This window comes from Dromiciops gliroides, chromosome 2 (assembly GCF_019393635.1).
Source record: "Dromiciops gliroides isolate mDroGli1 chromosome 2, mDroGli1.pri, whole genome shotgun sequence".
NCBI lineage: Eukaryota > Metazoa > Chordata > Mammalia > Microbiotheria > Microbiotheriidae > Dromiciops > Dromiciops gliroides.
In genome coordinates this window covers 434,800,517-434,815,008 of record NC_057862.1, presented here as the reverse complement: position 1 = coordinate 434,815,008, position 14,492 = coordinate 434,800,517, and the positions used below count along the sequence as shown (strand labels likewise).

The window sequence follows — 14,492 nt, the reverse complement described above, 5'->3', positions numbered from 1 at the left end:
CTCACAGTCTTTCCATCTGGAAAACCTTATCTCCACTTGCTGGCATCCCACCTACACTTCCACCGCCAGCTAAAATGCTACCTCCTCCATAAAAGCATAGTTTTCTCCTCATTTGATCACATCGCATTTTATATTTCTTTTATGTACTTAACATATTCTAACTTGTAATATTTCTGTTTACAAGTCTTTCCCCCTTCTACTCTATAAAGTGAATGGACTATGATTATCTTTCTATCTCCTCCAACTCCAATATGGAACATAAATATTTGTTGACTGAACAAAACAAAAGGCATCAAGTGTTTGGTATGCTACTTTGGGATATGTTTAACAAAGTACACTTTCAAACAGAGTTCAACCAGAAGATTTGAATAATAAATAGTACCTTCTTTTAAACCCAAAATCCACATGGTATCCAAGGCATCGATTAATGTCAGACCAAGTCCAAACCACTCATTGAATGAATGTGTCAGTGGCTTCAGCTCATCATGTCCCCAGGCAAACTTTTTGTATCCTTTCCATGCATGGCGGAATGCTTCTATCACAGCCTTTTGCCTTTCGTTGATGAGAACTATTAGGTTAAAAAGAACATTGTCTTTCAATATGGTGAAAACATGGAAGATCTGACTGAATATAAAAACAGGTCTTGAGCTCCTCAGGAGGACCATCTGTTACTGTGGAGTTATGGTTGCTATGGACACTGCTCTCTAAACCCCTACCATTCAGAGTCAACAGTGGGAGACATTGCTTGTCATAACCAAGATTAAAATAAGGTACTTCACTTCTACCTCAGAGCTCAGAGGGAAAAAAAGAGAGGAAAAGAACCAAATTAAAGCAAAGTAAGGGTTATTACCAAGAATCTGGCAAGAAATTTGGTTGCTCAGGAATTCCACAGAAAGCTTTAAAATCCCCTAAGACTACTATGGCAATATGGTAGAAAGCAGTTCTCAAACTGTAGTCCCCAAGACCTTTCAGGGGGTTCACAAGGTCAAAACTATTTTCATAATAGTACTAAAATATTAAAAAATTTAAAGGGGCAGCTAGGTGGTGCAGTGGATAAAGCACCGGCCCTGGATTCAAGAGTACCTGAGTTCAAATCCAGCCTCCGACACTTGACACTTACTAGCTGTGTGACCCTGGGCAAGTCACTTAACCCCCATTGCCAGCCCCCCCACCCCCCCCCCAAAAAGGAAAGATTTGTATAAAAAATTTAATATAGTAAATGTTCATAGACATAATCTACCTAAACAAAAACTCTTGGAGGAAGGGGTCCTCAATAGTTTTTTATTTATAAAAGGATCCTCAGACAAAAAGGTTTGAGAACCATGGGCAAAGGGGGAAGAACATGGCATTTACAACCTTAAGACCAAGATTTGAATTCCAGCTGTGTCACTTATTGACAGTTAACTTTGCTAGACCTATCTCCTAAGTCTAGAAAAACGAGGGCATTGGAACAAATAAACTCCTTTCCAACTCTAATCCTATTACACTTATTTCCTGGTCACCATAACCTTCCTTCTGGTTTAGACTACCCTGCCCTCCGTAAGATTAAGGGTTGCAGAAGCTAGGACACTCATAGATCTAAATGCCCTTTCCTCCTCTCTAGAAGTTATAACCAAACCAATTATACCATAAGGTACTAGGTGCCAAAGAGTTTTCAAAACATAAGCACGCCTATTTTAGAAATGCCTATAGAGAGAGATGAACAGAGACACTAACACCACTCCCCAGTTACTACTAAACTTACCTGTAACTGACAAAACCTCAAACACACACACAATCACTTGCCAGAATCTGCAATTTTATAACGCTTGTGAACTTTGATAGTACTACATTCAATTAGCAATGTTTCAAAAACAAAACAACATCCCCCTTCCCTTTTTTCCCTGTAATCCCAAGGATTAGGATATGTGACTTTTCCAGGAATACTATAGCAAATGGCAAAGCAAAAATTAAAGTCTGAGCCCCTGAATTCTTAGTCTATTTCTTAAGTCATGTTACAACTCAATAATTTAAGGAGCAAAATTGTTACTTCTTGTTACCTCTTTCCATATAATACGTATCTATTCTATTCAGTTGAAGGAAAGTCTTTAAGCATTTAATAAATAAATATGTGTACCTCTGTGCAAGGCACTATGCTAAATGGTTAAAAAGATATCAAAAAAGATACCTTACCCTCAGGGAGTTAGTAATATAAAAATAAAAAAAGACACGTACACAAATAAACTATGAGACTATATAGAAGTATCATTTGAAACATACAAGCCAAGTTATAGAAATTCAAAGTAAGGAGAAATAACAGTGGGTGGGAGGGATCATTTATTTATTTATTTATTTAATTTTTTGGTGAGGCAATTGGGGTTAAGTGACTTGCCCAGGGTCACACAGCTAGTCAGTGTTAAGTGTCTGAGGCCGGATTTGAACTCAGGTACTCCTGACTCCAGGGCTGGTGCTCTATCCACTGCGCCACCTAGCTGCCCCCTGGGATCATTTATTTTTAAATCATAAAAGTATTTTATTATTTTCTAGTTACAGCAATTTTTTTTCTGAGCAATGAGGATTAAGTAACTTGCCCAGGATCACACAACTAAGTAAGTGTCAAATATCTGAGGCCAAATTTGAACTCAGGTCCTCCTGAATCCAGGGTCAGTGCTTTATCCACTGTGCCACCTAGCTGTCCCAGGAGGGATCATTTCAATAGGGTTTTTGAAATTTTTTAGATTTTTGATAGTTTTTGTCATTTTAAATTGTCATTTAGCCATTTAAAAATTATTTGATGTACATCAAAAGCATACGCATCTGGGCTCTGATACTTTTATTTGTGAATTTTAAAAAGGCATCTTTCTTTCATAGATGAAATAAATATTATTTCATTCTCATCATTTTTATAGTCCCTTTTTTGTTTTAAGTCTTGCCTAGGTAGATTTAATAAGGTATATGATAGGGGTGTAAATTCATTTTTTTACCTAAATGCTACAATGTTCCCATATACTTCTATGAAATAATGAATCATTTCTCATTTTTGTTTCCTACAGATTTATCAAACACAAAAGTTTTATGCATATTTCGCTAGGTATGTGCTGAACAAATTCTATTCATCAATGTTTCTCCATTTTTTGTTCAACACCAGGTAGTTTTGATAATAACCACTTTGTTTTAAAGAATGAAAATACACAGTTGTATGACCCTGGGCAAGTCACTTAACTCCCATTGCCCCACACCCCCCAAAAGAATGAAAATACAAGATCAACTTAATCAGCATTTTAAAAAGTACACCCCTTGATATTCTTGTCCATTTGTTTTTCCCTTATGTCATTACGATCTTGTGTACTGAAACTGCATTAAATATAGAAATTAATTTGAAGAGTAGTCACTTTCCTATATTTTGATTCAAACATGAATAGTAAATATCTTTCCAATTACTTAGATATTCCTTTATTTCAGTTATTGTTGCTTTATAGTAGTCCTTGTGGGGGCAGCTAGATGGCACAGTGGATAAAGCACCGGCCCTGGATTCAGGAGTACCTGAGTTCAAATCCAGTCTCAGACACTAGGCACTTACAAGCTGTGTGACCCTGGGCAAGTCACTTAACCCCTATTGCCCCACTTAAAAAAAAAAAAAATAAATAAATATAGTAGTCCTTGTACGGATGTTGTATATTCCCATGTAGGTTAATTCCCAAATAGTTTATGATTTTTGTAATTTTTAATATATGTTGCTACTAAGTAATAATGCAAATTATACTTTTGGATTAATCATGTGCCCTGTAACTTCATCAAATCCATTTATTATCTCCATTCTTTTTTTGAAGATAGTTGGATTTCCTTAATAAATAATACCACCTGCAAATAATGATATGAACCCTGGCTGACATCAATGAATACCTTTTAAAAATATATTACAGGGGCAGCTAGGTGGCGCAGTGGATAGAGCACCGGCCCTGGATTCAGGAGGACCTGAGTTCAAATCCAGCCTCAGACACTCGACACTTACTAGCTATGTGACCCTGGGAAAGTCACTTAACCCCAATTGCCTCACCAAAAAAAATATATATATATAAAACAATACTCTACTAACCAATATTTTATTTAGTATTTTAGCAACTACATTCATTAGGAAGATACTTTTTCTAAGTTTTCCTTTTTTTTTTAGTTTTATTTTCGCCAGGTTTAAAAATCAACACCACATTTGGCTCATATATGGTGCTAGGTAGTATTTCATTTGTCTATTTTTTAGTTATCTATAATATATGGATTATACCATCTTAGAAAATTTTAAACAATTTATCCATGAGTTCATCCAGGCAGCAAGAGAAAACTTTGTAGTTAACAAACAAAATGCATGAAATAGAAAATGAAAGAACAGTTGAATGAACAAAACAAGACCAATAAAATTGACAAATCTAATGGAAAAAGAAGAAAAAAGATGCAAATAAGTGAAATTCCAAACAAAAAAAAGGAAGAGATTACAAAACAAAAGAAATTAAGTCTGGGGAACACAAAAACAAAGCAATAATCTAACATATTGGCAAATGAAAAGTAAGTGGTTACCTAAAAAAATAAAATTACCAAAATGACATAGTAGAAAATTAAATACATAGGCCTATCCTGGCTGAAGAGATTTTAAAAGTAACCCCCCAAAATTACACAACTAAAAAAACAAAACAGAAACCTGGCATGGAAGGATTCACAACCAAATTCTTTTTTTTTTTAAATAAAAGTGTTTTAGCCAAATTCTTTTCAGTTTTCCAAGAATAAGTAATACATAAATATCACAGATTATTTATACATAAAGACAGAATCTTATCCAATTGCTTTTATAAGTAAATATGGCACCAATCAAGATAACACTCAATTTCACTAAAATGTGTATTCTCTTTTTACCCAATGATACTTTTACTAGGTCTACACTCCTAAAGAGATCAAAGAATGAGGAAAAGAACTCACATGTGCAAAAATAAACTAAAATGCAGAATGCACATTTTTAGATACAGCCAATGCAGAAATTTATTTTGTTTTGCTTGCTTGTATATGTATGTTAAAAAGATTTTGTCAATTGAAATACACAGAAAGAAAAAGAACAATTTCCCTTATACATGCAAAACTACAAAAATATTAGCAAATAAATTACAACTCAACTTTAATGTGAGAATAAATACCAACAACATAGAAAGAAGAGAGAGCTACCTGGTTTCTTCTGGCTTTTAATTTCCGCTGTTGAAGACTTATGACCTGGCTCTTGCATTTTATTGGAAGGGGGTTCTGTCCCTTGGTCGGGCTCAATCACTGCTCCTCTCCAGCTGTAAGAGAAACATCAAAATGATTTGAGAACATAAAATTTATCAAGTAGTTAAGCACCTATTTGTTTAGCTCTCCACTAGCAGCTATAGCATTAGTCTCTACATCAAAGAAGCTTAAGTCTTATTAAAGAACACAGGGAATAATACAAGACAGTTAATATATACTAAAGTATGTGGTATGATGCAAAGAAGACTACATGGAATAGGTTGTAGATAGAGATTCCCTAGAGACAGCAGCTCAGGATGATGATGTCTTTGGGGAATAACAAAACAACAACCTTTCAATGAGTTGAATCAGTAACTTCTGTGAACTGATCACTCTTAAGGGTGAAAGGAGAGCTAGTAGGAGGATCCCATCACAGTCTTGACCATAACAACCATAATTGTTGCTACTAATTATTTTCACCAAGAAAAAAGGAGAGTCATTAAATCGTTCTGATCCAGACAAGAAGGTTTTTTTGTTTACTAAAATTTAGTGAGCCCTACCAATTAGGAAAAGAACTCTATGACATAGCTAGGAGGGAGGCAGTATTTCTACTGACCAAAAGGAAGCTAATTACTATTTTGATAAGCTACAAACCTAGAATTCTATTTTTTATGCCAATGTTGGGGGCAGGCTTACTGTACCAGAAATGGAATTATTTTGCTATTGTTTCAACAGTGCTGGTTTTTTTTTAAATTTGAAAACATAGAAGACAGTAAAATTGTTTTTTACTGTGCAGCTTTAAAAAAAAATATCCCTAGTTATATTTAAGTAGCAAGCAGACTTTCCTAGATTTTTAGAACATTCAACATAGCTAAAAATCCCACAAAACTTGCCTTCTTATGGTACAGTGCTAAAGGGAAATATCTTCACAAAATAATTTTTACATACAAATGTAGTAAACAATAAAAAATTTTTAGATATTTAAATATTGAGTTTAAAAAAATTCTTCAAGTCAAATATATTGAAGAATAGTACATATATCTCACAGCCAAATTCCAAGCACTAAGAAGACCTATATAACATAAGGGTTTCCCACATATATTAAAAAATGCTGCCAGGTAAATGCTACACACAATCACTGTGAGAACTGGAAACAACTTACAACTGCCTAGAAGTCCCATGCCTCGATCACTCAAAGTGCTCCACTAATGGGAAGAGAATGCCACCTCCACAACTCTCATGGCAACCTAAATGGCAGGAAGCTGCCAATAACTCAAAGCATTCATCTCAGGAGAGTAGCTCTACTCACAAGACAGAGGAAAGACAGATTAAATATTTGTCAATCTGTTTGAAGGCCCCATTCTATCTAACTTTGACTCATTGTCCCCACTTCCATCCTCCCCTCCACAAACAAAACATAACAAAAATCCACATTATTCCATTTCAAAATGTAGGAGCTAATGGATTTAAAAGGGGAAAAAACTAGTCAAGTTTAGGGGGGGAGGTACAAAAAGTTTTATCACCAAGACTTCACTTTGCATTCTGGGAAAGGCTTCTAGACTAGCTGTTTCTGATTCTTATTTTTCATTTAACCTGCATAATTACTAACCCATAACAGTGAAATCAAGAGATAATATATAGTCTGGACAAGGCAAAAGATATGGTTTAGTTGGGGGCAAGGCGGGGGTGTCAAATTTTCTTTCCAAAAAGCAAAGCTCAAACCAGCTATGTTGATCTTATAACAAGATATTGTTTTAGTACCTAATAACAGTCCTCTCAGATTTGTTTTCCTTGCTAGCCTGGCCATGTTCCTCCTCAAGCCTCTTGGTGTCATCATCATGTGACCTTTCCTTCAGATCTTCCTGTGGAGCTTTGATTTGTAGATTCCCAGGCCTCCCTTGATGAGGATTTCGGGTTTTCTGTTAGAGATACAAGCATTTCCCATGAAATTAACTGCATATACTCTACTGGGGCTTTTTAATATCCCTACCTCAAGCACAGTAAAGTGGCTTACATCAAAGAAAACATGAAAATTATTAAAACAGAGTTTCAGGTGCTCATACAGCTTCAAATCCTTGTTTCTATGACATGGTTAAAAACAAAACACAAACTATCAGACTAACCAACACAGCTTGAGAGAAGTTCTAAAGACCTCCCTTGATAACTTCCTGCATGAATGTAGTAAGCTATCTGCTGACAGCCTGGATACCTACAAACAGTAGCCTAGCAGATACAAAGTCCCAACCCCAAAGGCTCTGAAGGCCAGTATCACAAATGTGAAATGAGAAGTGTTTCATTCATGAGAAAAATGTCCACATTAATTTAAGTATGAATGACCAACTCCCTGAAGGGACATTAAAGTTGCTATGGACCCCTAGATGTAAAAAGACTTAGATAATGTAGCAAAGGTGAAGAAGGTGGCAAAAGAATGCTTCCAGACCTGTTACTTCAGACCCATACATTTCCTTCCAGAACTGGAATTGCTTCTCTCAGTTTTATGTGGATCTATTTGTCCCTTGCCCTCATATAACTCTACCTGGACTTTTAGCTCGTCAAATTTGTCAGGCCCTTTTCCTCCTACCCCCAGGTCCCTTGTAATAAAGGGTCAACAGGGGTTAGGGCAGTCATGATGACTGTTGGAGTTCAAACTATACAGATTCAGTGTAATGTAGAGCTAGCTGGGGCTGCATGTAGTTAACTCTCCAAACTAAAAATGATGACATTATGGTGGTATGTTAGAGAACAGGGAGAAGGACCCATCCTTTAAAGCTTTACCCTCTGACTCTGAACCCAACCTCTGATAGCTGTAGGGTAAGAAGCATCCTTTTGAGGAGACATACTATCCTTAATAACAAGCTATTTACAAAGACTGCTACAAATCTACAATAAATGGGGGGGAAAGAAAAACAACCACGACTAAAGACCTCTATGGAACATAATGTCCCATTTAAGTTCATTTTTTTACATGCAAAAAGCACTGAGAAAATGTAACTCTTGCAAATAGAACATATGAAAGAAAGCTCATTTCCTGCCATACCGCCCCCTCTACATTCATCCTCCAAATGACTTCCAGGAGATTGGCTTATATAATGCTTTTAAGCAATAAAAATGTACTTGCAGAGGGGGGAAAATCACATGTTCCTTTCATAAAATTACAGAGCATTAATGGACAAAAATGGGGCCAATAAAACCAATGATGTGCCTTTCTCCTTTTTAAAGATGACAATAAGCTCAGAAACATATTGTACCCTTAGAAATCAACAATATGGGTTTTTTCCCCAAACACACAAAAAAGAAGGTACTTATAGGCATCAATGAAGCACTATGCCAGTCTCTTTTAGTAGTTTTTATATAACCTCACAAATGTTTCTTCCATTAAATCAACTGTACTTCAGAAGCTACATTAAACTTCAAGAGATCATTCTTAGGAGCTGCACAAAAGGGTATATTCTGAAAGCTCAAGGTTATGGATTAGGTAAAATTAACTAAGTAAAAGGTACTCAAACTATACTATATAAATCTCCCTGGACTTTGACTTCACACTGAAGAAAGATTCATCACAGCTGTGCTCTTTACATTATAATTCCTGAAGTATGTTTATGGGTTTGTTTATAGATTTGATTAAGAAAAAGGGTAAAGGAGGAAAAACATTTCTAACTAAAGCCTTAGGTAAATAAAATGTAGCATTTTTTAAGTACTTTTGAATTAATCAATGGGAAAATTGATTTAAATAGAAATAAATGTAAATAGACATGACTTTTTTTCTGAGACTGTCTACCTACAAATCTAACTATGAAGTCCTATACACTTTGGACAAGCTACTTGGCTTCTTTGGGCCCCAGGGTCTTTATCTGTAAAACAATGATTGTTTTTTTTAAATTAGATTTTAGAAGCCTCTCCCAGCTCACATTCTAGTAACTACTCTGGCATTCCTCCTAGTCTTGCTCTGAAAATCCTGCCCCCCCCTATCTCCAATTAATTCTAAGGTGTTATCATGCTATCATCAAAATACAATTTTAATGCACTTTAAGAAACAATGGCATTCTTAGCACCTTTGGGAAGTGTACCCTCAAACTTCAAACAAACTTAAGGGAGTAAAGTGCAGAAACAAGAGCAAGTGATGTTACTCTAGAACAAGTTTTTAGATGAACTAGAGTGAAGGTGGCACAGTAGATAGAGGGCTTGGCCTGCTATGCGGAAGACTGAGTCCATATGCAGTCTGAGACATTTACTAGCTGTGTGACCCTGGGCAAGTCACTTAAGCTATTTGCCTCAGTTTCCTCAACTGTAAAATGGGAATGATAGTAATAATATCTACCTCCCAAGGTTATTGTGAGGATCAAATTAGATAATATTTGTAAAGTGTTTAACACAGTGCCTTGCACATAGCAGGTGCTATAAATACTATTACTGTTGTTATGTTTATTATTATTTACACTATTATAGCTAACTACATGGTTACCACAGCTTCCATTGTAACAAAGTCTGTAAAATACCTGAGGCAATATCTCAGGAAAGTCACCCTGATTAGCATCTGCTTTCTGAGGAACTGCTAAAACAGCTGGATTTAGTTCAGGAATGTCAAGTTCTATCTTCTGTTCTTCTGATGATCTGCTGGTGAAGGCTACATATGAAAGTACATCTTAGTATATAAAATGCTTTGAGGAGTAACATTGATTAAAAAGCATTAGAAAAAAAATCTAACATTTATTACCCATATACAACAGAAATATATTCTCCCAGAAAAGTCTCTATAAAGTCAAGAAAAGGAAGAGATGAATGGTAATCACTCATCTCCAAAATGCTTGACAGTTTTAAATCTTTCCTCATACCAATCTGAGTTCACAATATTTTGACAAAACTATTACTTTCCAAAACCAAATAAAACATAAAGACAAGTCAGCAATTTCTCCTGGAAAACTGGAACAGATTTAGTCTCTCCCACTGAAAGTGACTTTTGTTAGAAAATTTAAAAGGGATCTATCTAATACCTTACTAGAATAGGCTTCTACTATAAATTCAGAATATTAAAGAACTGTAATTTTGAATTAAGATCAAATTGGTTTTCTTCAATGATCTCTACCCTACAACACCCAATTTCAATTTAATTTAAAATGGAATGAATAATAAAAAGACACTAGGAAAGTGACCAGATTCTGCCAAATCAACATCCTGACCTTTTCCATTGAGCCAATGAGGCAAGCAGTCTGGCATCTCTATTGACCTTGATGGTACATCATTCTGGTGCCATGCCATGCTATCCACAGGCTCATAAATTCACTCCAGAGCTCACCTTCTGCTTAATCAACATTCAACACAAACATAACTTTTAGATGCAAATGGATATGATACCTCTCCCGTGGTTAGCCATATTGATGTAGGAAATGAGTCCACAGACAGCGAGAAAGGCAAAGAAGAAAAGAATTATATTCCGCTGTAATCGTGATAACTGTTTCCATTTCTAGAAAGAAAGAGATAAATACATTTTTTACTGAAGATAATACAGTAACTGAGTAGAGCTATTGAAAAATCTCTACATTCCAAAAATAGTAGGGAAAAAGTTCTGTTGTTTACTTTGAACGAGAATAAATTATTTCTGAACATGTTATACCCTGCTCAGATAAGGACAATAACATAATGTGCTGGCGCATGCCAGATGAGAATAAAGAACTTATTCCAAAATTCTTTCCATCCAAACTCACTGGGAAAAGAACCATCAGGTTCAGTTACTGAGGGAAAAAAAATTTTTTTTTTTTGCTTTGTTTGGTTTATGTAAGAGTTTTAAATCAGTCATGTTTCTCATTAGGACTCTAACAGGGATATGTGAATCTGATTACAAAAATTATTTGTGGGGGCAGCTAGGTGGCGCAGTGGATAAAGCACCAGCCCTGGATTCAGGAGGACCTGAGTTCAAATTGGCCTCAGACACTTGACACTAGCTGTGTGACCCTGGGCAAGTCACTTAACCCCAACTGCCTCACCAAAAAAAAAAAAATTTATTTGTGTACATTTCTGGACCCCCATACAGAGACAGTTACTGTGCCTTGGTATAAAGTCTAGAGTATTTTATATATATATATATACACAAATATATATATACACACACACACATATATATATATATATATATATATATATATATATATATTAGGTCCTAATTGTTGTTTAATTTGATCAAACAAGGAAGCATTTATTTTAAAATTTATTTTGTATTTATTATTTTATTTTTCCCCAATTACACATAAAACAATTTTAACATCTATTTTTAAAATCCTCTCCCTCCCTCCCCCACCTCCCCTGCTTTGAGAAGGCAAGTAATTCAAGGTTATACAACATGTGTAGTCACGCAAAACATTAAAGAAACATTTATTAAGCATCTACTATGTACCAGGAAATGGCAGCACAAATTTAAAAGATAGTCCTGGGGGGCAGCTAGGTGGCACAGTGGATAGAGCACCGGCCCTAGATTCAGGAGGACCTGAGTTCAAATCCAGCCTCAGACACTTAACAATTACTAGCTGTGTGACCCTAGGCAAGTCACTTAACCCCAATTGCCTCACCAAAAAAAAAAAAAAAAAGATAGTCCTGACCCTCAAGGACTTTACAGCCAGTAATAATGTATTTACTCAGACATGCCATCCTTTAAGGAGAATATCACAGTTAACTAGAAGAGACAGGCCAAGGAAATAATGGAAGTCAAGCTAAAGTACATCTCTAACTATTGTAAACAAAGTTGCAGTAAAAAACACTCCCACATATTTTTCTTGGGACATGGGATTTGTGTTTCTTACTTTCTCTATTGGAGATGGGGAGGAATAGGAGGGAGGTAGAGGTATATCTTCACTTGAAAAAAAAAATTTTTAACTTTAAAAATAAAAGAAGCACGGGGCAGCTAGATGGCACAATGGATAAAGTAACAGCCCTGGATTCAGAAGGACCTAGGTTCAAATCTGGCCTCAGTCTCTTGACACTTACTAGCTGTGTGACCCTGGGCAAGTCACTTAACCCTCATTGCCCCGCAAAAAAAAAATTATAAACAAAAATAAAAGCAGATAGTAGAACTTGAGCAGAAGTGGGAGATAGTTTTAAAAAAAATAAACCCCAAACCAAAAACAAAACACTTTAAGCCTGGGGTTGGGGGGAGGGGCAAAGGTTGAGGTTTGGAGGGGTGAGGAACGATATTGTGTAATAAACAGAAATGAAACTAGAAGCTTCCTCACACAGTATGCTAAATGACCCAAAGTAGGTGTTCAATCTGTCTCTGTCCTAGAAGCAGTCTTTCAAAACCCTCTTATTCCCCAGAAGAACTTGCCAGCTCCATCAGTCTCTCAAATATCTGACAATGGGGCTGCTCAGAAATGTGGCTGGATGCTACTGTGGGCATCAGTTCAGAGACAGGTTTGTCTGTCAGCACTCAACTTTAAGTAGCAGGGTCACAGGTGGCAAAGGAGCACAGCCCAGTAGAAATGATAGAATTCCTGATACCAATGACTCCCCACCAGCTATCTTGCTCTTATAGGTGGGGCAGCAATGTCAGAGAGAACAAGAAAATGTCCCTGTCCCCTGAAAAGCAAATATACCTCAATCCTAATCCTAGTCTTTAAGGGCACTGAAGGAGGAAGAAGGGGGTAGAAAATTAGGTTTGTGGGGGGAAAAAAATTAGGTTTGGCTTCTCCTAACCTAGAACATAAACAATTTCCCTTTTACCCACCAAACTCAATGCTACTTCATTTCTTCTGTGTAACTGGTCTTGGTCCAATCCTCTGACAAATGCATTCTTTGAATTTCCTCTTCTTTCCACTCATATCACCCTGGGGCCCCTTTTCTGCCTGGCCAGGTCCCATCTCTCAACAGGCCCAAGTCCAGTACTGTTTCTCTCTCGACCCCTATCACCAACATCAGTTCTTCCCAGTGGTTACTAATCTTACCAGTAGGCCACAACAGTAACTAAGTATAGGAAGGGACCGACCCTTCCCGTACTTAGGGTCGTCATTATTTTTACTATTCTTGCTATTGTTACTGCCACTTATATTACTAATACTACTACCCCTGCCCTGCTACTGCTGCTACTACTACCAATAATAATTAGCAACTACCACATATATGGTACTGTGATGTTTGCAAAGTGTTTTACATTCATTTCATTTGATCCTCAGCATAACCTTGTAAGGTAGGTGTTGTTATTCCCTCGAATAAAAATAAGAATCCTTAGGTTCGGAGACAGATGACATACTTTGTCCAGATCACAGCACTAGTAAATGTCTGAATTTTATTTCAAATTAACCTAGCTGTGTGACCCTGGGCAAGTCACTTAACCCTCACTGCCCCACCAAAAAAAAAAATTCAAAAAAACAAATTAAGATCTCACAGTCTCCAAGTCCAGCACTCTGTTTACTAATCAATGGTACAATCAAACACTACCAATCTACTACAGGCAATAGTTCCTTGCTGTATTCATGCAATAATTTTCTTAGAAGATATTTTGTCTGGGGCAGCTAGGTGGTGCAATGGATAAAGCACCCACCTTGGATTCAGGAGGCCCTGAGTTCAAATCCGACCTCAGACACATGACACTAGCTGTGTGACTCTGGGCAAGTCACTTAACCCCAACTGCCTCACCAAAAAAAAAAAAGAACATTTTGTCTTCTTTTCCATGCTTTATCTAATCTTACTCTCTAGCTATCTCTGTATTATGTATTTTATATCCTGCTTCCCCCCAAGTATGTGTTATATGTGGTGGGACAGCAAATTCCCCATCTTTCCTGGAGAAGGTACAATTCCTTGGTGATTCCCCTAAGAAGTCCACCTTTTGGTAGGTCTCAAAGGAGTGGGTAAGTTGACAGTATAACTGACCATGAGGGCAGTAAAAAGAGAATAGAACAAACATTACTATTTATTGAACTAGATTAGATATCCCTGTCTTCTACTACATACAGCTTTCTGTTCTTTCTTGACTCCTTCCCTCCCCACACAGCACCCTGGCCTGTCCCCACTTTCAACTCTCCCACTTCATACAGTCAAGAATTTACTGTCCTTCCAACACCCCTCAGTAGTTCACTGTCTTCCACCGATCAATCCTCCAATCTACCAAGATTCTAGTCTTTCCTCAAAATGACAATAAAAACTCAAATCCACATAGTTTTATGCCTAAATGTTATTGTCCCTATTTCATAAATTAAGAAACAGGTTCAAAGAGGTTAAGGAACTTGTTCAGAATCAAAACCCCTCGATCCCCCCACTTGTCCCCCAGGTCCTTAATCCCTTCTTCC

The 14,492-nt window shown here is 36.6% G+C and overlaps 1 protein-coding gene across 1 annotated transcript in view; it reads right to left on the bottom strand.

Annotated features, from left to right (window-relative positions):
* MAN1B1 (mannosidase alpha class 1B member 1) overlaps window positions 1-14,492 on the bottom strand; it is a 36,814-nt gene that overhangs the window by 21,345 nt on the left and 977 nt on the right. Inside the window, exons 2-6 of the mRNA XM_043983534.1 lie at window positions 10,576-10,684; window positions 9,720-9,847; window positions 6,985-7,142; window positions 5,185-5,297; window positions 383-568 (exon numbers count right to left, since the gene is read on the bottom strand). Coding sequence (XP_043839469.1) covers window positions 383-568; window positions 5,185-5,297; window positions 6,985-7,142; window positions 9,720-9,847; window positions 10,576-10,684 — 694 coding nt within the window. The remainder of the gene's footprint in view (window positions 1-382; window positions 569-5,184; window positions 5,298-6,984; window positions 7,143-9,719; window positions 9,848-10,575; window positions 10,685-14,492) is intronic.